The 25468-nt window shown below is 52.0% G+C and overlaps 9 protein-coding genes and 1 non-coding gene across 10 annotated transcripts; 3 read left to right on the top strand and 7 right to left on the bottom strand.

Annotated features, from left to right (window-relative positions):
- Window positions 1-850: 850 nt before the first annotated feature.
- LRP88_01140 (uncharacterized protein) lies at window positions 851-1759 on the top strand (the record flags this gene model as incomplete). The annotated part of the gene is made up of 2 exons (XM_083237836.1): window positions 851-1143; window positions 1198-1759. The coding sequence occupies 2 exons, from the start codon at window positions 851-853 to the stop codon at window positions 1757-1759; spliced, it is 855 nt and encodes a 284-aa protein (XP_083106341.1).
- Window positions 1760-3554: 1795 nt separating this feature from the next.
- LRP88_01141 (amino acid/polyamine transporter I) lies at window positions 3555-5182 on the top strand (the record flags this gene model as incomplete). Its single annotated transcript, XM_083237837.1, has 2 exons — window positions 3555-4254; window positions 4302-5182. 2 exons carry the CDS (start codon window positions 3555-3557, stop codon window positions 5180-5182), a joined length of 1581 nt encoding a protein of 526 aa, XP_083106342.1.
- A 2495-nt stretch (window positions 5183-7677) lies between these two features.
- LRP88_01142 (alpha/beta hydrolase) lies at window positions 7678-8497 on the bottom strand (the record flags this gene model as incomplete). The annotated part of the gene is made up of 2 exons (XM_083237838.1): window positions 7678-8007; window positions 8138-8497. 2 exons carry the CDS (start codon window positions 8495-8497, stop codon window positions 7678-7680), a joined length of 690 nt encoding a protein of 229 aa, XP_083106343.1.
- A 648-nt stretch (window positions 8498-9145) lies between these two features.
- LRP88_01143 (uncharacterized protein) lies at window positions 9146-10567 on the top strand (the record flags this gene model as incomplete). Its single annotated transcript, XM_083237839.1, has 6 exons — window positions 9146-9325; window positions 9373-9409; window positions 9462-9541; window positions 9594-9832; window positions 10024-10100; window positions 10155-10567. The coding sequence occupies 6 exons, from the start codon at window positions 9146-9148 to the stop codon at window positions 10565-10567; spliced, it is 1026 nt and encodes a 341-aa protein (XP_083106344.1).
- A 267-nt stretch (window positions 10568-10834) lies between these two features.
- On the bottom strand, window positions 10835-13573 carry LRP88_01144 (uncharacterized protein; the record flags this gene model as incomplete). The annotated part of the gene is made up of 8 exons (XM_083237840.1): window positions 10835-10882; window positions 10944-11018; window positions 11138-11428; window positions 11682-11801; window positions 11867-12687; window positions 12806-13088; window positions 13209-13254; window positions 13305-13573. 8 exons carry the CDS (start codon window positions 13571-13573, stop codon window positions 10835-10837), a joined length of 1953 nt encoding a protein of 650 aa, XP_083106345.1.
- A 1952-nt stretch (window positions 13574-15525) lies between these two features.
- LRP88_01145 lies at window positions 15526-15599 on the bottom strand. Its single transcript has one exon. It is a non-coding gene; the product is annotated as a tRNA-Val (tRNA).
- Window positions 15600-15974: 375 nt separating this feature from the next.
- On the bottom strand, window positions 15975-17526 carry LRP88_01146 (uncharacterized protein; the record flags this gene model as incomplete). Its single annotated transcript, XM_083237841.1, has 2 exons — window positions 15975-16694; window positions 16750-17526. 2 exons carry the CDS (start codon window positions 17524-17526, stop codon window positions 15975-15977), a joined length of 1497 nt encoding a protein of 498 aa, XP_083106346.1.
- A 1338-nt stretch (window positions 17527-18864) lies between these two features.
- On the bottom strand, window positions 18865-21037 carry LRP88_01147 (glycoside hydrolase superfamily; the record flags this gene model as incomplete). The annotated part of the gene is made up of 3 exons (XM_083237842.1): window positions 18865-18994; window positions 19048-19440; window positions 19491-21037. The coding sequence occupies 3 exons, from the start codon at window positions 21035-21037 to the stop codon at window positions 18865-18867; spliced, it is 2070 nt and encodes a 689-aa protein (XP_083106347.1).
- Window positions 21038-21622: 585 nt separating this feature from the next.
- LRP88_01148 (uncharacterized protein) lies at window positions 21623-23484 on the bottom strand (the record flags this gene model as incomplete). Its single annotated transcript, XM_083237843.1, has 2 exons — window positions 21623-23352; window positions 23415-23484. 2 exons carry the CDS (start codon window positions 23482-23484, stop codon window positions 21623-21625), a joined length of 1800 nt encoding a protein of 599 aa, XP_083106348.1.
- A 1136-nt stretch (window positions 23485-24620) lies between these two features.
- Window positions 24621-25468, bottom strand: LRP88_01149 (uncharacterized protein; the record flags this gene model as incomplete). Its single annotated transcript, XM_083237844.1, has 2 exons — window positions 24621-24700; window positions 24751-25468. 2 exons carry the CDS (start codon window positions 25466-25468, stop codon window positions 24621-24623), a joined length of 798 nt encoding a protein of 265 aa, XP_083106349.1.

Raw genomic sequence — 25468 nt, forward strand, 5'->3', positions numbered from 1 at the left:
AGGTCTCGCATATAAAAAAGAAAGCAAGATCGGCTGGCCCGGATGTCTCGTCTTTTAAGACAATTTGACCCTGTTACAAAAGGACCCTGTCGGCCACGCAAGCGCAACGTCACCTCTGTCCGAAAAATCATTACACCCTGCACGCGACAAGTTAAGCTTCTGGGGCAAGGCTATCTTTAACTCGCTTGCATAGGGCTCTGTCAGCACTGCCGGGGATCCGGGGCTGTGACAGCTCGGTCTCGGTCTCGGTCTCGCGGGCCGCTCCGAATTGACCTATGGCGTGTCTCAATTTGCAACCGCATGAATTTTAGCTCAGAAGGTTAAGTTGATGTAGGCGAATATTTCCCCTGTTTGTCTTATATCTCCCCATGTCAACGGTTGCCGTTGTTCCGATGACATGTTGAAACGGCCGCACCGGTGCTTCCATCAAGCAGGGAAAGCCTCTTTGACGCGTAAAGCAACGACGTCTTGGTGTTTTATGTCGTTTGAGCCTCGTCAGCTATCCCAGATACATTGCCCTGTTTGATCGATTTGGGAATAGCTTCCTTCCAAGACCTGCCAAAACTTGGGAGACCATGTTGTTCCAGGCCCACAAGGCTGATTCGAAGTGCGCGGCCATCAAGATACTATTCTCGATAGCTAATAGCTTCAAAGCTTCATCGTTGCATCGGCACATTCCCTGACGATCTTCATGCCTTGCCAAGAGTCATATATAATTGCCGTGGGAGTTCCCTTCTGTCCCAACCTCACTCTCATCACCATCGACAAATCCTGACCAAGCACTCTCCACAGTCCTCATCTTCATTATTCCCTTGTGTTAACAACCCATTCTTTGGCTTCAAACTCAGCCATGGCCACTACAAACAACCTCCCGTCAACCAACAGCCTGAATCTGGCCTATGCAGCTTTGGGCATTTTCGGTGTCCTCCTTCTCCCTAGCGTATACATCACCTACAAGCATGGAAAGCCTGGTATCATCTGCTGGCCCATATTCGTGTCCTACTTTGGTCTTCGCTTTGCGTCGGATGCGTATCTCATCATCCGTAAAAACGATCCCGAAGAGCCAACTACCATCACCATGATGACCAATGCTGGAGGCATTGTATGCTTGTCGCTGACTCTGATCGGCATGATCTACGAAGCGTGAGGAATATTCATCAAGCAGCCCAGTTACAGCGTACTAACATTCAACAATAGTGTCAACATTATCCCGTCTCACTCCAAACGCTGGGGTCGGAAGATAATGCTCGGTGTCACCCATCTCGGTAACACGGTCGGTATCGGCATGGCAGCATACGCAGGAAAGCCGGACGACGATGCCCCCGGCGGCGTGAAGAACGAGAACCTCAACAAGATTGGCAACATGCTCATGTTTTTAGTCATGGTCGTGGTCTTGTTCTGGTTGTGGCCCGCGACGAAGCGAGTTCTCTCAGCCAGACAAGAGGTCAACTACAAGGCCTCCAAGGCACTCGTGATGGCTGCTGGACCTGGAATCGTTCTTCAGCTGATCCGTCTGAGCTACAGTATCACGTACGCCTTCAACCGCATCCCAAGTTTGGATCCAGTCACCGGAAGCTTCGCCACAAGGCTGGTGCTGATGTTCGGAACACAACTGTGCATTGTTTTGGTCATTATCGCTGGAGGATGGTTTAGCAAGGATGCGCTGCCACTATCGCAGATCAAGGTTGGAGGCGCAGACGTTGAGATGAACAGGGCTTCAGAGAGATTGGTCAGACAACAAGAGGCAGGCGTTGTTTGATCGGCACTTATGGCGACTGCCGAACATCCTAGAACAAGTTCATGCAGGATATCTCTTGGGTAGTTGACAGGGATTGAAAGCAGGGGGAGGAGGGCATGCGAGTGGGTGTTGGACTGTTGGTAACACTCCCGACTGGTGTTACAGTGACTGTTATTTTTCGGATCAAAGCCGAAAAACAACCAGGTGGAGGGTGGTAGGAGAAATACGAGGACTGGATTATAAATACTTCTATATTGCCTGTTAACTAATAAATCTTCTTTCGTTTGTGCAGTCAATTTCCTCTTCTCCAAACTGAGTGCCAGCTCAAACGGCGGAACAGGGTTTGCATCTGCTGCTTTCGACACAATGTTAGGGTCAAAGATAATCATGCATCATCTCCTGGTTCTCTCTTTGCTTCTTCTTTCAGATTTCTGTTTCCATGCCTGCACTTTCACTTTCATTTTCCTGTTCTAGGCCACCTGGCTGTCAATGTGCGCCTCGGCGCGTGATGACGTCACGAGAGGAGTATAGGTTAAGTCAAGACCTGGTGACTTCGATGCGATGGATATCCAGAAAGCCACGAGAAAAGGCAAGTGGAACGTTAAACCCAAGATGCAAACCGAAAATTAAATTACATATCGACGTTTGCAACCCAGAGTGAGACTATTTCGTCACCTGAAACTCTGTATGACGGTTGTGACTCAGATCATGGAGAACAGAAGATAGCCCCAATATCTCAACCACGCCAGCGGGGAAATGGAAGTCATGACAGGAGTCATACGAGTCATGCGACCCAAGGCATGATCCTTGAATAGGCAAGTGGTAATTGCTGTCAGACAACCTCCACCAAGTGAGGAGCGCCTGTGCTGGTGTGGGCGCGCGGGGGATCGATTGTTGGCTAGACCTCCGCTGAGGATATGGATAGCAATAAGGATTGAATCAAATCAGATAAGATGAAATATACAGATATAAATGTGTATTTACAAATATACCTTGGCATTATTTTGTAATTATTTTACTAGTAATTAGAATACAAAAGAGTGGCCTTTGAGGTAAGTTAGACAGCTTCGTTCTTCGTGTCTCATTATTTCTTCACCAAACGTGCCTTGTGCGGCCTCGGCCCCTCGACGCGTGTGGCAAAGGTCAATTCCGCCCGCGGTGCGCGGTTATCTCCTTCAGTGGAGCCCATTATCAATAAATACCTGTATCGATGCTTGAGCGTCCGGGGAACGCTTATCAGGTGGACCTCGTAATCTCGTAAAGGGACATGATCTGTCCAGGGAGGGCGCGATAGCGGGAGACTGTGGCTGCCAAGTGCCAAGGACGATATTCGAGAAGGAAAAGAAGGCAGCGCTTCCAGGGACTCTATGTGTTGGCCAAGACAGCGCGGTCTTGGTCGTCGGCGGACCGCGCGGAATCATAGCCGCGATGCTTCAGCAGACACATGCGAACCCCAAAGGCCAAGCCTCCTGTCGTGTACCCCGGACCTTCTAGCCTGATCAGGCACGAGATAAATCGTGGAGGAGCGGAGCATGGGAGCCCCTCCTCCACACCGTGAACCTTGCCGACTGGGCCTCAGCTCAGCGACGGGCCGTTCGTGTCGTGTCCAGGCCTGCCTTGATTTCGCGAAAGGGTCTCCTCTTTCTCCTTGACATAACTTAAACCTCCTTTCCCATCTTCTGTTTCTTGTTTGTTTGTGATACCCCACGACCTTCCTTGTCGTTTCTCAACTGCGATCACACTCTCCCTGCCAGGGCCAGCGTGCCATCTACAGATTCTCACCATCACGTGACAGCAAAATCTCGTCGCGTCGCCAATGGAGCACGGCACGAGCAACGACGCCGACCAGGCGCTCGCCCGCCTGGGCTACAAGGCCGAGCTGCCGCGGAACCTGAGCATGCTCAGCGTCCTGGGCCTCTCATTCGCCATCATGGCCGTGCCGTTCGGTCTCTCGACGACAATGTACATCACCCTGACCAACGGCCAGGCCGTCACCGTCATCTGGGGCTGGGTCCTCGTGTCGCTCATCTCGCTATGCATCGCCGCCTCACTCGCCGAGATCTGCGCCGTCTTCCCCACATCCGGAGGCGTGTATTATTGGAGTGCTATGCTCAGTACGGAACGTTATGCGCCCCTGGTCAGCTTCGTCGATGGTTGGCTCACTCTTGTCGGCAACTGGACTGTCACCTTGTCCATCAACTTCTCGGGAGCGCAACTCATCCTTAGCGCCATCACCATCTTTAATGAGGATTTTGTGGCCAATGAGTGGCAGACGGTGCTGTGCTTCTGGGCTGTTATGCTCGTGTGTGCGTTGGTGAATGCCTTTGGCTCTCGATACCTGGATCTTATCAACAAGGTCTGCATTTACTGGACTGGCGCGAGTGTCATTATCATCATCGTCACCTTGTTGACCATGGCTGATACTCGCCGGTCTGGTGAGTTTGTCTTCGGCCATTATGATGCCTCGGCGAGTGGTTGGCCCTCGGGATGGTCGTTCTTTGTTGGTCTGTTGCAAGGTAAAAACATTAACACCCATATTCACTTCCAGTACTAACGTGGATAGGTGCCTATGTCCTTACTGGCTATGGTATGGTTGCCGCCATGTGTGAGGAGGTCCAGAACCCCGAGCGTGAAGTCCCCAAGGCCATCGTCCTCTCCGTCGCCGCCGCCGGTGTCACTGGCGTCATCTACCTGGTGCCCATTCTCTTTGTCCTCCCCGACGTCCAGATGCTTCTTGCTGTGGCCAACTCGCAGCCCATTGGCACCTTGTTCAAGGTCGTGACAGGTTCTGCCGCTGGCGGCTTCGGTCTTCTCTTCCTTATCCTCGGAATCCTCATGTTCGCCGGTATCGGAGCCCTCACTGCCGCTTCCCGCTGCACCTACGCCTTTGCCCGTGATGGCGCTATTCCAGGATACAAGCTGTGGTCTCGTGTCAACCACAAACTTGACATGCCTGTCTGGGCGCTCGTCTTATCCACTGTCGTCGATTGCATTCTCGGCTGCATCTACTTTGGCTCTTCGGCTGCCTTCAACTCCTTCACTGGCGTTGCCACCATTTGCTTGTCCACCTCATACGGTGTCCCCGTCCTGGTCAACCTCATCCGCCGACGAAAGATCGTCCAGCATTCGCCCTACCCTCTTGGAAAGTTTGGCCCAATTATCAACGGAATCTGCGTCGTCTGGATCGTCTTCTCCGTCGTCATCTTCTGCATGCCCGTGTCGCTTCCCGTCGATGCAGGCACCATGAACTATGCTTCCGTCGTCTGGGCCGGGTTTGCCGCCATCGCCTTTATCTGGTACTTTGCCTATGCTCGAAAGCACTTCAAGGGACCCCCCATCAACAGAAGCGAGTCCTTTGAGCCTGGAGTCAAGGTTCTGAGCGGCGAGGGAGGCAGGGCTACTGATGATACGACGGGCGAGATGCAAGAGAAGAGCTCTAGTTAGAGGGTGTGGATGCCAAGGTCAGGTGTGCAATTACTGAATCACTATAGCGTATTGTTCGAGAGATACCATTATTGAAAGAGATAAATATGTTGCTGATTGTCCTACATGCACTGCTTCTACAAAGCAACGTGTTACAGACACAAGCCGGGGCTCCATGGAATGTTCTAATCGCGCTTGAAACTGCTCTCATTGCTCCTGTGCCTGGCACTCTCTGATGATGTGAAGGAAGTGTCACCATCAATCACTAAGTCACCAACAAGCTAATGCTCATTGCAATGTCTATTGCATACTTGGTGACAGTTTCTCAGTATATATGTCTGCCTGATTCATCTCTAACAGCTTTTCATCACTTCTTTGAGTGCAATTCAGAGTTATCCAAAGCCAGCTCTTATATGTTACCAACTGCCACAGTAACTTCCTTCTTCCTTAATAGGCGCTACTTCCCCCTCCTTTCCCATTCAACCTTCCCCTAAACTTCTCGACGATCTCTCAAACGGCTTTTGTGAAAAAAACCCTCAGTTTTGGAAAGAACGCCAACCGAGGTAGCGGTCATGAAACCCAACCTGCTTCTCGCCGAGACTCGCAGCTCGTTCATCTCCGTACCACCATCATGGCCTCCAACAAAAATCCAATAACAATGAGTCGAGATACTTTTCATACATATTTCAGCCTCCCCGACTATATCCGAGACGAGATTTACCTTCTTGCGACCCCTCCACGTATCGTCAGAATCGAGGAGAGCCCTCAGGTCTCTTCCCCTGACGTGCTCGCATTTCTATACCAGCTCCAATTCACGGGCAAACGACCTTTCATACATCCTTCTCTGGCATACTTTGCTCCTTACTGGCGCCCTTACGTCTTGGAGCTACCAGGATGGAATCCGCAGATCCTGGAACCCCATGAACCAATCAGCCAGTCGCCTGCTCAGCCTGATCCATGGAAGCCATCACAAAGTTGCCCTCGCCTCGATCCCGTCTGGCTTGCTCATCGACCTGAGATCGCATGGAATCTATGTCGAAGCTCGAGTCTTTACTCCAAAGCTCCAATACCGCCTCTCCTACACACGTGCCGAGACTCTCGAAACCGCTTGAGGCGACTCGGATACGAACTCGCTTTCTCAACACGCACCTCCGAAGCCCAGACTTGGTTCAACTTTCAACGCGATACGCTTTTTCTCAGAGATCCCGATATAATCCAATTCCAGAGGTATATAATTGACGCCCAAGGCCGCTACTTCGACGATATGCTGTTAGCCCTCCCATACAACCTGACGCAGTTTATGCCTTTAGATCTACTCAACGTCAGACGACTTGTCCTCCCTTTCGACCGAGTACTCGACATGATGGAATCTTCTTCCCCTGGCCTGTTGATAAAAATAATGGGAGCTCTGCGTGTCATGCCTCACGTTGAACAACTGTTCATAGCCAATGGCATCTTTGGTCCTGGAGCCGAAACACAACCCTTGGAATGGATCGACTGCGACGCTGCGGATTACCACCTTGAAGAAGTCTAGAAAATCTCTTCATTGAGAGATCTCAGCAAGTTCATTGTCGGATCAAATCTGATTGAACCCTACGCAGCCGCCTGGGCAGGCTTTTCGACATGGGTGGGCGACGAGTTTGAGGAGCGCCTTCAGGAAGGCCGAGACGAAGACTTGCGCCAGTCAGTCCGAAATTGGGGTGTCCCCAACGTCAAAGTAGGCTACCTCGGCGCGTCAGGGGACTTGAGGCGTCTTTCTCGCATGCGACAGGAGTACTGGCAGGATCTTCATAGCACAGACGTCGACGAGGAGAGTTCCGGGGAAAAGGAACAATCAATGTCCAGCACCTACTCTGAGTCCGAGGAGCCAGAAACGGGATCTTCAGGCAGTGATGCCTGGTCTGATGAGTGGCCAGTGTACTGATGAAACATCGATTGATTGAGCATGTCACGAGAAGAGAGCATATGTGCATAACGAGCGGCCAAGGACTTGATAGCGTGTTTGCAGAACTATTGTGGTAGAACTTGAATACAAACTGCCATTGTTTCCATTTTGCAAAGCTGCAAACTTATGCTCAAATGTCAATTCAAGTGCGGGTATCCGGACAAAAACGAAAACTTCTTTGTCACCCGTAGTCTTTGGTGTTATCCCAATAGTCTCTATATGGCAAGTGAAGCGAAACAATTCGCAAAGCTGCTCTCCGATCTTGGAGCTATTCGCACTGAACTCGGATGCCAATGGTGGTCTGGAGTTCAATACCAACAAGGCTTCTCTCTTCTTGTTTGACCGTATTGTTCCGTGCCATTGCTCAACTACATGTGTTTCCAAGAACAAAAGATGCCAGAGCGTTTGCCTAAAACCGTGTGCTTGTGTTTGTATCTCACGAACATGCGTAATCTATCAATGCCTACCTAGATCTAGTCAATATCTAGCCTCGACGGGACACTTCCTCATGGTGATATCATCTCATGTCGCTTCCCTTAATACAGTGCCACTCAAGCACGCGTTCCAAAGCTTACTGACCCTCGGCAATTTCGACAAGAATCTCGCAAGTCTCGGGAGACTTGCCCAGGAACGGGCTGTGGCCAGCCGCTATCCTCCTCTCCTTCATGCCCGGCGTCAACTTGACTAGCTGCTCCTGAAGAGCCAGAGGGAAGATGAGGTCGTTCTCGCATATTAGATAAGTCTTTGGGATGGTTATGTCGGTCGCGATAAAATCGATGCCTGTCTCGAACGCGTCTTGGGAGTGCGGCAGCAAGTTTGCGTACACTTTTCTTGCTTCTTCTTCTGTGGTATCGTTGTAAAGCATCTGGAAGCCCTTTTCATTGATAGTAGACTGCTTGTTCTGTGACAATCATGTTAGAGTAACAGATGAAAACATGGCCGTGAATGCTTGCCTTCGTGTAAGCCTCTTGGGTGTTTTGCCAGTCAGGCCAAGCTCCACCAAAAGTCGTCAACAAATCCCAACCCTTGACGGGAACCGCAAAAGCCGCAAGAAAGACGATGGAGCGGAATCCACCCTTCAGCCCTCGCTCAGCTCGCTCGTGGACCCCCTGTCCCTCTGTGGCGACCGTGGCGGGGATGCCTCCGTACGAGTGGCCGACGAGGACCACTTCTCTGCCTTCATCAAAGTAAGGGCCAGCCGTCTCCAACACCTTTGCCTTATCGGCCTCCCAGGTGACTCCGTGTGTTCCGTAGCCCATCGAGGGCATCTGGGGAATTGCACATTCGTAGCCAAGGCGGTTGAGCTCGTTCTTGAGGGAATCGTAGCAGACGGGTGGATGCCATGCTCCGGTGACGACAAGGAAAACAGGTTTATCGGTAACCGAGCCCATCTTGTTTATGATCTGCGGGATGTAACCGAAGTGGGAAGAAAAAAGTAACTGTGAACCCAAGTGGACAGTGGCGGCGCACTGCGGGTAGTTATATCCGGCGATCCGGGCAGCATGAGCCTCAAAACACCGAAACAGTTCCGATTCAGGATCAAGCATTGACATTTCGTGCTGCAGGTTCCACATGGGAGCGGGTATAGCCTCAAGTACAGGGCATCGTACGACGAATCCTTCCGTGTCTTGCCCACGGGCCCGCCAGGAGACGCCGCTCACCACGTTTCTGGTAAAACCTCCCGCTGTGACGAACCCCCGTCTATCCAAGAGGTGGGACCTTTGGAATGGGTGCCAAGGATTCGGTTCCTGATTGTTGTTGGTTCTGCCAAGCGTTGTTGGTTCTGCAATATGCAAGGTCTGGTTACAGCTGAACTCAAATACCCCCTTGCACTCGACCCATAGTGGTTCCCCCCTCGGTTAAGGGGTGCCTGTGCCTTGAGATGGTTTCCCATCTATTGGGCACAGACTCGATCTTGGACGTGGGATGGGCATCCGAGTCCGTGGTAACGAAACCAGACGTTCGGCTCTTCCAATGTCTTGGTCGACGCGTTTCTGGGAGTTTGCTTTCCATCGTCACATATCCTTTTCACAACTATCATGACGAGTCCTTCCGATTTTCCGCCCGAGTTCTTGGAGTACGATGAAGGGGCGAGGGTGGTGGGCGTTTGCGCTGCCATGATTCCGGTCGCGACGATCATTGTTGCTGTTCGGTTCTGGTCGAGATGGAGGAAACGGATCAATATTGGGATCGATGACTGGCTGATATTGATATCGCTTGTACGTCCAGCAGCGTGTTTGCCCTTTCTATTGTTAATGTTTGACAGCCTCTGCTTTGGTCTGTGGCAATTTTGGGCATCTGTGGTGAGTACCTTGTTGGCTCAACGCGAGGAGACAAGACTGACCACGTCGCTAGCTGTTCATTATGGAGGTGTCGGGAGGCACTTGGCCGTTGTGCTAATGGAGGATCAAGATATCTTTGGTAGATCAATGCTGGTGAGTGACCCCATCCTCCTCTATCAATACCCCTTCTAAGAAACATCTTCAGTGCCTCTTCATCGGCGAATTCACCTACGGTACCGTCCTCTGCACCATCAAAGCAGCCATCCTCTTAATGTACTACCGCATCTTCCCGACCCGATTCATGAAGTTCGGCGGATACGTCCTCGGTGGCATGACCTTTGCCTGGTGGATAGCCGTGATCTTTGTATCCATCTTCCAGTGTGTGCCCGTCCAGAAGACGTGGCACCCCTTCATGGAGGGTGGACACTGTCTGGATAAGAACCAGTTCTTTCTCTGAAACTCCATTCCCAATATTATTACCGATGCCTTGATTCTCTGCTTGCCTGTGTACGAGGTGTCGAAGCTGCAGGTTCGCCGGTCGCAAAAGCTTGCCATCATCGGAATCTTTCTCCTTGGAGGGATGTACGTCTACCTCTTGGTCTTCAGGTAAGGTTTTGTATACTGACTCGCGATAGAGTCGTCGTGATTAGCTGTATTCGTCTCAAGGTCGTCATTGACCTCGTCAATGCTGGAGTTGACGCAGACTTTACTCGTGAGCAACGGCACACCAACTCCCTTCTTGTTATGCCCCGCTAACACCCGCCAGAACTCATCGGACCCTGCTGGATATGGACGACAGTCGAACCAACGATCGGACTACTATGCGCGAGCCTCCCGACGATGCAACCCGTCATGCACCTCCTCTTTGGTCGCTTCATCGGCGGATCCTCGAAAGAACGAGAAAATACCTCTTCTGGTCTTGTGACGATCGGCGGCACAGGGTCAAAGTCGACCAACAAGAACAAGATCCAGACAAAAGACGGACCATTCAAGAGACTGCACGATAACGACTCAGCTGAGGAGCCTGTTCTGTGGCCCGAGTCTTATATCAACGAGCAAAGCACCGTGGTGGAGAGGACAGTCTATGCGAAAGATGTTGGACCGGAGGCTATACCGCTGGATTCGATTGCTGTGCATAAAGGCATGACATGGACAGAATCTCGCCGAGCAGGTTATTGACCCAAGGCACATGAAGTAATGAGTAGTTGTTGAACAGGGAAAATGGATGGGAAAACTCTGGACATTGATAATGCTTTTGTTCTGTTCATACACCAGACCATATCTATGCATCAGGGAGGCTTCTTCAGAGGTATGAAGGACAAAACAACTCGTCAAAAAGGCCCCATCATCTAGATAGACATGATGATCGAGAATAGAGATACACCGCCAGGGTTCTCAGTCTGCCCTATCTAGAGGCAAACCCCGTACAGAACCTTTGGAGCGCTGTTAGAAACGATCGTGAAGCAGCAAGATGGAAGATATGGGTCCTTGAGCCTAAGTTCAGAGTTAGTGAGTGGGTGGTTTGGACAGTAAAAAAGTCTCGGCCTGGACTTACACCAGTGCTGGGGTCGTTCTCAAACGTTGCTGCGATGCCTTGGAGGTAGTCTCCCTCTGGGACTCGCACTAGTCTCTAGTTCTCTGATCCCGGTTCTCCTTAACCAAAGATTGCCAGTCTCTCTCTGTTTGTTTTCAACTGCGAGTCCGGGTCAGCCAACTCCATCGCAAGTATGGTGAACAGCCAGCACTAACCATGAGTCCCTTCAGAGTTCCAAACTTGGGCACTCCGATCTCGACGATCATCTCTCCACCTGCGCCATCTAAATCCAGATGCGCCATTTCATCTTCAGGCCAATCCTTCCCATGACCGACGTAACGCTCTCGCTCGCACTCTATAACGTTGATGAATTCGGCCCTGAGGCCAAGAATGGGTTTCCCTGTCCCATCTACGGCGTTCCCGGGTGTTTTGGCAGTGATCCGGACAAGCTTTTTCAGCTCGAGCTTATCTTTTGCCCATGGAAGGATCTGGTAAGCGTCGAGGCTCTCTTCAAGGTGTGTCTCAGTCAACCCAAAGGGAACCAAAGGGAAAGATAGGAGATATCTTGAGGTTGCCACGCTCCCACAGCTGATGCATGTTTGGCGCCCATGTAATCCTCTGCGCTAGAGGTCCAAGTTTGTCCCCATCATAGCAAGTCTTAGCCTCCGGTATTGGCGCCTCCAGAATGCCGAGTCGCGATATAACGCCATCCTATTTGTTATTCAGTCGAGTCCACACAGTGAAACTATCGACACGTACCGAGCCAACATGTCCCTCAACGCCAACGAGGCAGTTGTCTTTCGAAGTACAGAGAAGTCTGGTAACCTGATTAAGGTCGGGTCTACCAACGAAGAAGCTGGTTCCTGATCGAAAGTGAAGCTGACAACAGTTAGCAGTTTCCTAGTCCGACATATGCCATCCTGTTGCGGCCTGGCAGAACTCACACCGATGCTTCTGATCCCAACTGATGTGTTCTCCGACCGTTTGTCGTCTCCGATACGAAGCGTCATCTGGCTTATCCAGTCGTTGCCGCTTATGCGCGCCACTTCCTTCTCGCCAGTGTCAGTGCCAAGGATACGCCGACCGCCTCCAAAGACGACGCCAATCCCGGTCAAGAGGTCGTCTTCGTTCCAAAAGGTTTCAACAAAGGAGCCTCCGAATCGAGACTTCTCCAAGTCTTGCCACGAATAAAGCCAAATTGTCGAGCTGGTTCTTGGCCTGATTGTCGGGCTGATACCGCCTTCTGTCGGCGCTTGAATGGGGGCAACCTTGAGCAACATACGTCGTCGAGCCTGTTCAACAATCTTGGGCTCTGGCCCCGTTGCGTAGTACGGTCGTCTGACCTCTTTGCAGTGGCGTGCGATCTCCTTGCAGGGCTGCCAGATCCGTCTCCTGTTGGCGATAGCCAGGAAGGGCGGTTCAACTCCGAAACCGGGCGTCGTCACAGATTTAAGCCAAGCATACAGCTTCATGTAATCAATCTGTGTAGTCGGAGTATCCACAGCCGCGCCCAGATCCCAGAGCCAGGGCATATCACTAGCGATACGCGATTTCCAGAAGGTATTGTTCCGGGTATCGTGGTAGAAGGGCCTCGAGACACTCCTCAAAGATAGGAGCGTGTTGTACGGGACCAGGTTTGAGATTTTGCGGATGAGCTCGTTGGATAGTTTGTAGAAGGGGTCGCTATCGGGACTAGTAGGCCCCAGGTGTATGGCGCCGGGAGAGAGCTGGAAGTTGCCCGATGCCAGCTTCTCGCGCAGGCAATCTTAGAAATCGTCCACGTCGTTGGGGTTGGTAACAGAGAACTGGCAACACTGTCAGCATCGATCTTGAAGTCCGTACGTGTTCTAGTCTTACCTCCTCCCCAGGTCTGGACACCCAACACCGATCCATCCCGTACATGGGACCATAGTCAACCTCGAGGTGTGCCATGTACTGGTCTGATAGACCGGCCATCACATGATACAGCAAGTCCCCGTCCACCATTGAAGAGCCTTTGGTGAAAAACATGGCTCTCTCGAAGATTTCGTAACAAACGTTGTGGAAAGGAAATACGGGTGAACTATTGTCCTCGACCGGGTAGTAACTAAGAGTTGTCAGCATGGTGTTTAAGGCCTGTCTAGAGGACTTGCCAGTCTTGGGCTGTTTCCTCTGGTTGGTTTGGATCTTGAATCCATGTCAGCAACGGTTGTTAGATGTCCGTATCGCCATGGCTCACCATCGCCAAGAAGAAGAATCAATCGACCCTAAAAGTTGAGATTAGGTGTGGCTCATGCAGCCGCAAACAAGAATTACGTAGTCATCGTAAGGCTCAGCTTTAGCGAAGAAGCTTCTAATCGCATGTTAGAATCGTCTCACCAGCAGCAGTGGGGTTGGGCTCACCTATCCTCTTCAAGACCATCTTCATTGAACCCGATGCATGATATGTCGGCCAGCCATTCCAGGCTCTCCTGGCTTACAAGGCCAGGATCATACCGGTGATCCTCATCGAAATGCTCCAAATAGTCAGGTGATCCGTCGTCTGAAAAAAGAAGTCCCTCGCGCACGCTTTCTCGACGTCTGTTCAAAGCCTCTGGATCTCGGCTTCCGATCCCTGGACTGTCGTTCAAAACGACGCCGCAAAAGGCGCAGTAGCAGTCAAAGTCTGGCATGTTCCAGGAAGTGTTGATGGAGGAAAACAGAGGTGAGGTGGTGGTTAGAGATTGAAATTAGGTCAACAGTCAGTGGCAAGAGAGACCGCCTCGAGTTGCATCGAAATTATCTGCATAAAGGGGGCAGCGATTCTCTTATTAAATAATTGCGGCATTAGAAGTTACACAATACAGCAAATAACGACCCTTCACAGTGTTATGTTTGCAGGTCAAAGACAGATCAGGTCAAGCGCTGATAGACAGTGAATCAGTGACAAACACCGGTAGGCTTCTGTTACAGTACGCACACTTTTTCATAACAGGCAAACTCCGTTCCTTGCATAGTAGCTGGGCTTTCGCTTTCCAAAAGCCCGGGTCTAGGCAAAACAACGCCGGTGAATCAAAACACCAATCATCACCTCTACCATCACGCGTCTCTCGTTCTTCCTCAGCGTATCCTCCTTGCCATTTCTTTCCAGCCCTTTCAAATATCAAACCGGTTCAGGGCACTGGAAAACCACCTCCGCCGCCGTCTCTCATTTTCCTAGAAGCAGCGTCGATGGCTTCCCACAATGTCATCCTCAGAAGCGTGTTCTCCGATGAGATCATCGAAAAGCTCACTACTTCCCCGAGGCTGGCGTTCGACAAAGTGATTCGACATCTCTCCAGACCAAAGCTTTCAACGATATCTCGAACCTCGAACAGCTCATCACTTGGTCTACTCGATCTCCTACCCGCAGAGATTCTCCTTGAGGTACTCAAGCTCATCGACTTCCAGTCTCTTTCTCGACTCTTGCGGACATCCCTCAGGGGAAAGGCAGTTGTAGAGGCATTTCGATTATATCGTCATGTGATGGAATACTGCCCGAAAGTCCTGGCTGCGCTGGCTAAAACACGCCTACTCCAACACCACTCGGCTGCTCTTGTTCGACAAGTACTCTCGGAACAGAAATGCGTCTCCTGCTTCGACTTTGGTGGTTTTCTCTTCCTCCCAACATGTGAGAGAATCTGCCACGACTGTCTTGACAAGAACTACGCTTTCCACTTGACCGATGTGTCCTTTGCGAAGAAGTGGTTCTCCCTTACCAGCACACAACTACAAAGAATACCAATCATGCGAAGCATTCCTGGACGTTATCAGTTGAGGCCCGAAGCTAAGCGCGAGCACCGTCAGTCACATCAGCTTGTCAGTGTCAAACAGCTCTTGCAGTTGGCAATCGACGTACATGGCTCTCCTGAGGATGTGGCCAAGCTCATGCCAACCCGGAGCTCCGACATAGATGACGACGACTTCAAGATTCTTGAGGAGTTCCACAAAGCCCCCTTGCAGCCACCAGGTTGTGACTTATCCAAACTACCATTCGACTACCAGTTGCACGACAAATATCCCGGGATGGCGGCCATTCGAATGCCTTCTCTAACCAGCTGTGGCCTCGAGTATGGGAGCGAATGTCAAGGCTGCGATTATCTTCTGAGGAAGAAGTTTCTCGGAATATTGCCACGTCCGGTGCAGGAGGATTTTGTACCGCGCGACATAGTTCCAGAAGAGGTATTTAGAGCGATGGCCTCTCGACTTCGACCACGGACAGAGTTTGTAGAACATCTCAGGCAGTGTTATGGTGTTGGTTGGATGTTCCGTGAGGGCGGGAGGCGACTAGAGTTCCACTATGAAGGTGAATGTTAGTCAGCAGATTAAAGATGTAATCGTGTGTGGCAGGGCAAACAAGATGTCAGGAATTTTCGAGGGTTTCGCAACAGGGCAACGGACTTTGGAGGATCTCGATAGTGGGATATTGGATGAGTTTCATGTAAGAGCTACAAGTTGTACAGATCAATAAGAACTGGGGGGTTACAAAAACAAGAAAAACCTGTCTCTTAAGTTGAGTGCCTCTCTGTGTTGTTGATGCTGAAGTGCGTCCCTTCTTTCATGGTCGGCATGGGTAAAAAGAAATGGCCGCAAGGGCAAAAAATGGTGGTTCCGCCCGGGATCGAACCGGGGACCTTCTCGGTGTTAACGAGATGCCATAACCATCTAGACCACGGAACCGTGGTGATTGGATGTTTGGACCACCAGTAGCAAGGCTCATACGTGCCGGCGCGAGTGGGTCACGGCTCCAGACGTGTCCTTCATGACTACCCTGAATGAGAGCAAGTAAAGCTCACTTTTGCAAGCCCAGAGCTCGAGTTTGGCACTTCTTTTAGGCCGCTCATTTCATCTGAGTTGTGCAAGACTTAACCAAGTCATATCCGAGTTAAAAGACCTTGTCTACTAGCAAAGCTTGGGCCCGGATGCCCAAATTGATCAAACCCATACAAATTCATGATTACAGATACATACAAATCCCGCTATGGAAACCTCTTCCAACCTCGCTCGCCTGGCAACAAAATCCTGAAGCATACACATGATCTCAAACACAAATTCTCACAGTCCATTAGTCCGCTCCCTGTCCATAATCTCCTGCACCTGGTGGTTCTGCTGCTGCTGACCGTTGCTCTTTGAAGCGAGCAGCGAGTCAAGCAGGGAACCGATCTCGGGGTATATCCGCTCAATGGCCGCCAGGCCCTCTGGTCCCAGCTGGACCACGACGCCAAACATGTTGGCCAGTCTTGCTGCCTCAGTGCCGCGTGTCACGGCCGCCTGGAGATCCTGGATGTCCGTCTCCAGGCCCGTGGAGTTCTTCTCTGCTGCATCCAGATCCTCCGCCGCCCGTTTTAGCTCTGCCTGCTGTGCACCTATTGTCGCCTCTTGCTTCTTGACCTCCTCGTTCTTAGCTGCCCTCCGTGAGTCGTAGCTCTGTATTGCCTGTGCAATCTCGGGCGGCAGAGACATGTTATTCTCCTGGAGGGCATGGAGTTGGGGTGCAATCGCGTCTTGCTGAGCAGTTTCCTCGAGGAGCCTGCGTAGCTTCTCTTGCGAGTCCGCGATGTCGTTCTGTATATCCTGCACCCGATCCTGAGCCGCGCGAAGCTTGCTCATGGCCTCCTGATGTGTGGTCCGATGCGGAAATATCTCCTTTTGGGCAACAACGAGGTTAGCGCGTATTGACCGGACGTAGCCATCGATGGCCGCGGTGTAGACATTTGTTGCAGACTGGAGGGGCTCGTAGAGATTGCTCGCATCGAGGGACCGAGTCGCATTAGACTGTCTATGTTAGTGACCTGCATTGTCGCGATAGCAATTTATAGTAGGGACTTACTGTAGCGTTTGGGCCAAAAGATGTAGCCATTTGGTAAGTAGCCATTGGAGAACTGAACATCATCAAACTCTGCGCAGCAGACAAGCGGGAGCCTTCTGGAGAGCTGTGGCGGATGCGCTTCTCTATCGGACTAGGTATCGTGGTAGCTGGTCGCTTGAGCGTTCTGACACTGCGAGGAAGAGGCGGAGATGGAGGAAACTCGGAGGCAACAGTAATGGATGAAGCCATGTGCTCCTCGCTTTCCTCCGAGGAAGTATGGCGACGCGATCGAGAAGGATCGGTGGGCGAGTCTGGGGCGCTGTAGTTTGTCGTTCTTCGTCGTCGTCCTGATCGTCGCTCAACGGTGCCGCTGTCATCGCCAGTCCCATCATCTTGAAGATCTCGAGTTGGCGATTGTGGGATTGTTCGCACGAAACGCTTCTTTGCTGCATGGACATCCTGTGCCATCAATTTACCAGCATAGGAAGGTTTCCGATCGCGCGCCAGGGACTTTCGCAGCTCTCCCTGGAGATCCTCCAAGGTGTCTCCGGGATTCCTCGCGACATGATCCGCGACCAGCGCCAGGTCCTCAAGCAGGTTGATGGCCCACATCTTGGGGGGCGCCTCGGGGACTATGTCCCAGGGCCAGACACCCATGGCCTTGTATATGCGACGAGCGGCTCTTGCGCCACGGGTCTGGAGATATGCCCCATGGGGCTCTGGGATGCGGATCGTGTCGATGTTATCGTGGGGACCATCAGCCTCGGAGGTCGGCGCGTTGGGTTTGGTGGTCGGCATGGCGCGAGATGGTCGCGGGAGGAGGTCTATGGCATTCAATTGGACCTCTCGGGCGTATGATATCGCAGATGGCAGAGCAGCGTGTACGGAGATCCCAACCGCGGGCAAAAGCCGGGCTGGCGGGTGGTGGTGAACAAGTTGTTGACTCGATTCCCCAGCCACGCATCATCATGGGGCGTGTGACTGGGCTCGCGAGAACATCATCTCATGCAAGATCACGTGACTCATACAGCTCTCCCCGCAGTCATGAACTCATGATAGTGTTTGACGGCAATGGGCGGCTTGTATTGGGGTTGTAGACGTGCCTGAAACCATGGAGAGGTTATGCGATGCCTCATTGACCTTTTTACTAGACTTTGTAACATTGTTCTGCTGTTTTGTGGTGGATTGTAGATAAACAACCTGCTTGTTTGCTACGCGAGAAGTAGCACCGTGCGTAAAAAGCAAACATTCCTTTATTCGCCTGCTTGGGGTTGGTTGGGGTCGCGGAGAGGACCTTGACATTGAGCCCCGAGGAGAATGGAAAGAGAAGACCAGACGAGAAATTTAGCCTTAATTTGTCTGTAACCTTGTAAGTAATGGAGCTCATGAATCTCAAACAGTCATACAAACAGCGCTGCCGTGGACTGAGGGTACAGTGTGCTACACCCCTGCACTATGCACTTTTGAGACCTTAGCGAGGTGGCGTCCAGCGACGCGTGATGGCTGCCGCGTTGGACAGCAGGAGATTTCTTTGTTATTGTCACATCTACGAGTCTCGAAGTGGCTTTTATTCTCAAGGGCTGAGGTCCGAGTTGTTGGTTCGAATCCTAGAAATACCAGGTTGGGTTATCTTTCAGCTTGCAACTGGATCTCATGCGTCTTAACCTGAGTATTCAGGCACAGGTTGTTCCAGTACCCTCACTTCAATGATGATAAGAATCTTTGCAGTTAATACTGGAGTAAGGATCTTGGGTGAAGAGAGTGAGTGGGTGGTTGGTTACTATGGCTGCCTCTTATCCTCTCCCATGGAAGCTATAAACATAAAACTACCTATTGAGCCAACGAACTTTCCCCCATGGTGAGCCTGCGAGGATACTTTGATGAGCGTTGGTCTTCCCAATTGTTTCTTGAACAATAAGGCAGACTCGATGTGAGTAGATTTTCATATTCGTTTGCACATGTCTCTTGTCTCATGTGGAGCAAACACACAGCATGATCCAAAATCATAACGGAAAGTATGATGACGAAGGCTCTTCATTCAATTGGCAGCTCTAGGCATAGAACTGCTAGCTTTGGTAGTTACCAGAGGTCTTTCTCTCATTACGACCCCATATCTACTCCTGCTGAGCCCAGCACTCAAGCCTTGTTGACCCTGTTGTAAAAGGTCTGGATCGCATCTGTGATGAGCGCCTTGACCTTGGTCGAGTCCAACTTTTCCTCACGGTTGAAGGTGTATAGGCCGTTGACCTCTTGCTCGATATCGGCACTTGAGACGGTTAGTAAATCCAAACATAACCGACTTTCGGTACAGGTACTCACAGCTGTGTATAGACAAAGGCGCAGCAGTATCCTCCCTCGATCGTACCCCTGACCAGCCTATCGATCCTCTTGACCAGATCATCAGGGTTAGTCGCCGTCGTGTATCCCCAGTCGCGGTTCTCCTCTCCGTCTTCCTTCTTGGCCGGGGCAATGTTGACTCCGCCAAACTCGGTGTTCATGACTGGTGCGCCGGGCTTGTGCTTTGCACCCTCTTCAACGCCGGGGATTGCAGGCACAAACATGTCTCGGCCGGCCTTTTGGCCAGTGATGAGATCGAGGCTGGCGCACGTCTTTTCGAGCTCTGGGCCGTCGCTGTAGTCGTGGAAGGTTGTAAGGTCAGTGATGACATGCTCCCAGCCGCAGTTGTCGTTGATGCTTCGAGTGTTGTCAAGACTCCTGTTTATGTGTAAGAAAAATTCTAATGATAGCCCTGGGCTTCTTACTTGGTCAGGTAGTAGAGTTGTCGGATGTGGTTGCGCTGATCAACGTTGTCCTTGAGAGAACCATAGCCCCAGCTCTCGTTGACAGGAGTCCACGTCACGACAGATGGGTGGTTGATAACCAGCTTCACGGCCTCAGTCCACTCAGCGTTGAAGCGCTCCACGTACTCCTGGCTGAACTGGTAGGCGTTGGCCATCTCACCCCAGACGAGGTAGCCAAGCTTGTCGGCCCAGTAGTAAAAGAGGGGATCCTCAACCTTCTGGTGTTTTCTGCAACCGTTGAGACCCATCTTCTTTGCGAGCTCAATGTCCGTCTTGAGGCTCTCCGGGGTCGGGGGCGTCATGAATGTGTCAGGCCAGTAGCCCTGGTCCAAGCATAGAGCCTGGAAGTAAGGCTTGTCGTTGAGTCGCCAGAGGCCATCACCCTTGGTCCAGTCGATAGACCGCATACCAGTGGTGGTCTTGACTTCGTCAATGACCTTGTCCGAGCTGTCGTAGAGTCGAATGACTAGGTCGTATAGCTGAGGGTGTTCAGGAGACCAGAGAGCAACACCATCCCGCCAGCAGGAATCATTATCGAGAGGAGCATCTTGTAGAACAGACTGAGGCAGCTTGGACCTCTGCTCTTCAGATAGGCGCACGCTCAAATCAACAGCAACAGTGTCGGTCTCCCTGGGGAGAGCCTTCTTGTCCGACTTGGCCACTGGAACACCAGCAAAGCTAGCCTCGAGCTCAACGCTGTAGCCCTTACCAACTCGTCTGCCCTTGGTAACAACGGTACTGCGGAGCTGACCCCCATGGATGTCGTTGGACTTGATGACAGTGCCAGAAGAACTATCGGCGATGCGAGCCGAGGGAACAACCTCCAGCCAGACTGACTGCCAAATACCACCAGAGGGAGTGTAGAAGATACTCTCGGGCTTGGCACCCCAGTACTGCTTGCCTCGCGGCTGTGTCAAGTCATAGGCCGAGTCATAGACGCGGATGGTCAGACGGTGAGCGGACGACTGTCCAGCAGCGTTCACAGCGTCAGTGGCGTCAATCTCGAAGGGAACATGTCCACCACGATGACCACCAATGTACTCTCCATTCAGCCAGACAGTGGCCTCATAGTCGACAGCACCAAATCTCAAGACAAGTCGATGTCCCTGCTCCTTCTCCTGCGTACTCCGCAGGTCAGGAATGGCACGCTCGTACCACAGAACCTCATGAACACCTCGCTCATTGATGCCCGAGGCGGGAGACTGGAACACGTATGGGACCTTGATCTTGGTCTTGGAGTTTGTCGTCTGAGACGAGGCGGAAAAGACATTGTTCTGGATCAAGGCCTGGGTGTCGCCCACGATCTTCTGGACGACGCTGTCGCTCTCTGCCGAGGCGCTCTCGCGCGTGTTGGAGGTGGTGACGCTGACCCTTTCAGGAAGGCCAGTGCGCTGCCAGTTCTCTGCGAGACCAGTGTCGGCGTCGTCAAAGAGAAAGTCCCATTGTCCGTTGAGGGTCTCCCAGCGAAGGGGGTTGCGTTCAAAGTCTGGGCGAGGATACGACGTCATCTTGGAGGGGTAAAAGGCATAAGAGGAGGTCAATTCAGGGAAGATGAGTTACAGGAAACTGTTAAAAAGATCTAACGAATGTGTCGAGAAAGGACAGCTTTTTGTCTCGAGAAATTCACCGACCGTTTCGCCGCGCGTCGATCGGTTAAGTTTGTTTGATGGCTGATGAGGGGGTTGCACGCAGCAAGGAACCACCTCTCGTAATCACACTGTGGGGCTGCATCTTCCTGTAAGATGCTCGAGACGATGGTGGTGAGCTCCGTGATTGAGCGGCAGTAGTTGGGGATCTTCAGGCCATTCTCCACAAGGGTGTCTTAGCCTGGTGGGCTTTAAGTGGTTCAGCGGTTCTCTGACATTCTTTTTCGTTGAGCAGGAAGAGACAGGTTGTGATAAGGAGTGTGATAAATGAATCGGGAGAGAGCAGACTCGTCTTGTCTTGCTCGTATGGTTCCCCAAATTACGAAATTAACACTATGAGATGCAGTTCGCTTCCTGCCCACGTCTAACTAGGTATAGGTAATGACTTTCTTGCTTGACTTGACTTTGGTATCACTTGGTAAAACTTCAAAACAAAACGCTTTGCTTTCACTCCTTGAGGATGCTCGCCCCCTCCTTGGTCGTCGACCCGCCCGACGAGTCGCTCACCCGTCGGATCGTCTTCCACGCATCGGACAGACCACCTGTGGACTCGATGAGCGAGTTGCGCCCAAAGTTGAGCGTGCCCAGGCTGGGAGACGGGCTCGGGTTGTTGGCCTCGATCTTGGTGTGCACGCCCAGCTGTTGTCCGTCAAAAGGGTTTGTGCGTGTCGCGCTGCTGGAGCTGCTGCCGAGGCGTGGTTGCGCTTCGGATGTTCGTCGTCGGCGCCAGAGGAAGAAGGCTACGGCGAGGGCGAGGAGGACTCCTAGTACGACGCCGACTGCGATGCCAGCCTTTGCGCCCGTGGAGAGGCCGCCCTTGCTGCCGGAGCTTCCTTCGCTGCTGTCGGATCCCTCCTTGCCCGAGCTCTTGTCGCTTCCGCTTCCGCTTCCACTGCTGCTTCCGTCGCTGTCGTCCTCATTGTCCTCGCTGTTGATATAATCCTCTGGGTTTCCCTCAGTGTCCTCAATGCCTCCGGTACTAGGCTTCCTCTCCTTCTTCTCGTGGTCTCCAACGCATGAGTACTTTCCCTCGACAATCTTCTTGATGTTCGCATCAAACCAGCTGCAATCCATGGACTTGTCGCCGGAAACCTTGAAGTCACCCTCAACCTTTTCCAGGTTAAAGAACTCAACGTTGGTGAAGGGGCCCTTGATAGAGATGGTGCCAGCAGATTTGAGAGCGTTGGCCGTAATGTTGGTGAGCTCATCGTTGCCGCTGATGTCCATCTCCTGCACATAAGTCACTCTGGGAAGAGCAAAGGTCGTTAGGGAAGGGTTATCCTCGACGGTGATGGTGCCCTCGAGGTTTTTGATGAGGGGAATCGTGAGGTCCTCGAGCGCTGTTGACTGGAACGTGAGAGAACCCTTGACCTTGCTCAACGATGCAAACCCAATCTTGCTCACATCCTCAAACGTCGAAGCCGCCGTGGTGTTGCCGTTTCCGAGAGACGAAAGTCTGGGGAACATGACAACGGGCTTGTCTCCATTGGCAGTGACCGAAATGGTTCCTGCAGACTCAAGAGCCGAGAGTCTAATCTTGGTGAACGCGCTGTTCTTGTAGATGGTGATATCTCCCTTGACGGTCTTGAGCTTGGGGAAGGAAATCTTCTCTAGGACAGAGTTTTGCGAAATGGCAAAGCCCTTGTTGGCTGTTGTAAGAGCGCCAGCCACAAGCTCCTTCATGTCGCCGTTCGCATCGATGGAAAAGTCGCCATCCACGGTGTGAATCCCATTCAACTCCAGCTCCTCCACTTGAGTGTCGGTGACTCTCATCATAGAGCCCACCGTCACGTCCTTGTCGTGCTCAATCGAGAGCTTCGCGAATCCTCCAGTAATGACATAGTTCTTGCCCACCTCCTCCAACGCCTTAAAAGACAGGTCGAACTCGTCGATTGTGCTTCCCTCACCCGTGTTCCATATCGAGAACTCGCCTTCAACAGTCTTGAGGTCGGATGCCGTGACCACCGTCTTCTTGGAATGCTTGTGAGGGTAGATGACCAGGTCACCGGTGAGGGAACTGATGTCGCCGAGATCGACTGAGGCCTTGTCGGATGGCCAGGCGGATGGGTCGCTATCGAAAAGGAGAGACAATGAGCCGTCGATGTCGGTGCAAGAGGAAACTCCCTTGGTATCGTCGGGTGAATCGATAATAGTATAGTTGCCAGAAATATCGCAGTCTAGACGCGTCGATACCGTGTCAACCGAGACAACACAGACAGAGCGTGTTAGTCAAACTCACCAGCTGCTGCGAAACGTCCTGAAAGGAGGAATGACATCGCCACAAAGGCGATGCGACTTGTCGGAGCCATGATAGACCCTTTGCCCTCCGATGTGACTCCCTGGAAGCCTACAATGAAGTTATCCAGAGACTCGGCCAGTTGACAAGAGACCTGACCACCGGGAGGGGAGGAGCTTCTTTTATTCATCTCGCCTAAAAGCTACCCCCTGGTCCTTGGCCATCCCCTCGGCACGGCCATTTGAGGCACCAGGGTAAATTAGCTCACGCCACGATGCGACGCTAAAAAGGGGTCCTTTCCGGTGAGAGCGACCAAGACTACGCCAAGGGGAAACCGGACTGGTTCAGATTGGGAGCAATGCCCGAACGTTCAGACCATGCGCTCTTGACGAGAGAGGCGAGACAGGTCTAACGAACGGGGTGGCTGGCGATGGTGTTGATTCTGGGCGCATCATCTCGGCATCTGCGGGTGTTTGGCAGCTGAAGGAAGAAGGTCGATTGTTGAAACATTGCTTCTAGCTGCCGCTAGCGGCCTTCTTGGCTGATGTGGTGGAAATGAGCAGTGTGACGGCATTGAGAGCGATATTGGTCATCCGTCATTTTTTATGCGACAGCCCCAAGCTTTGACGGGGGATTATGCACGCTTATTTTTAGACATTCTGAAACCATCACAAGTGACGGACAATGTGAATGGCTGCTGGGTGTGAAGACAGGTTCCAGTAGGGGGAGCAAACGACTGGCGGTAGGCCTGCAGGCTGCCAACGAGAGCGCATACTTCACCAAGACGCAACTCGCAGCCTTACGTCGGCACTTGGAACGGAATGGTAGATACGTACTGTCGATCTGGCTGACAAGTCTGCGATGGATCGTTTCAACAATCTCTTTGTTGATCAGCATCTCGGCTGAATTCCCAGCGGCCCAACGGATCTAACCTCTCCAACCGACAAGCTGCTTTCGCTACCATCTTGGTGGCCGAAATGAGCACCTCTCGGTTGCGGAGACACCTTGCAAGGCTGTCAAAACGGGAGCAAACACCTTTGAAGGACCAAACGGATATTAATAGGCCATTTCCATTCGACTGCTACGTCTATTATTTGGTTCAAAGCATAAGAAGTGCCTTTGGCTGGTCAAACTCTGAAAGAATTTCTTGTGCCGTCAGTCACCAATCACAACCGCCGCTCAACGCTTCCTGCCCAGCTGGCTGCTAAGCTATGAGTACCTGGTCCCCGTACGTCCGCCACCATAGATGCCTGTTCCCCCGGAGGTCTTTGTGGAAGCGATTCGTTTGACTGTGACAAACGGTTAGCACGAGTTTTCACAATGCACTCGGAATACCAACATTGTTCCCACGTGAGAGGCTCACGGAGGTCTTTGACAGAATCCCTCCAAACGCGAGCGCACCAGCAAGCGACAAGCAGATCAAACAGCTTCTCTTCAACCGTAGCTTTGATCGAAAGTCGAGGCGGCTCCTCAATCTTACCCTCCTTGTCGCGTTGTGGGCGTGTTTCCTCAGCAATGACCTTCCCTTGACCATCCTTCCAGATGATCGTGTTTGCCTTCCCTCGGCTAAGTCGTCCTCGTAGATCAGTGTCTGCCTTTAAGAGTCCTTCGACTTTGAAAGAACTGGTAGACAAGCCCTGCGACATTGTAACTTTGGGAAATGTCCGTTTCTGGCTCGTCTGCCCCGCGAGAACGACATTCTTTCCGTTCGTGCCCCCAAACTCGCCTTTGCTCACAAATTCGGCTTTAAAGTCGTATATGTGGTCGAGACGAGACTTGAGACTTGGTTCCGAGTCTGAGTTGGCGACGCGATATCGCATCTTTTCGATACCATAGACATCGGTCGTATTGTAGGCCGGGGGACTGTTGAGCTCGTATAGAGTGCGAGAGGGAGCATATGCGGAATAGATGCGACAGTCGTCGAGGATGAGAATGGGTAAGTCTTCAGGTGCTGATGGTTCTTGTTGATGAGTGGCATCATAGGATGGAGGTTGCTCAACTGGCTGCTGCTCAACCTCGGGAGAGTTCTCAGCCATCTTGAGGTTTTCCTTTTCCAT

This window comes from Fusarium phalaenopsidis (genome assembly GCF_050370095.1).
Source record: "Fusarium phalaenopsidis strain FUZ10S chromosome Unknown contig_32278, whole genome shotgun sequence".
Taxonomy (NCBI): Eukaryota; Fungi; Ascomycota; class Sordariomycetes; order Hypocreales; family Nectriaceae; genus Fusarium; species Fusarium phalaenopsidis.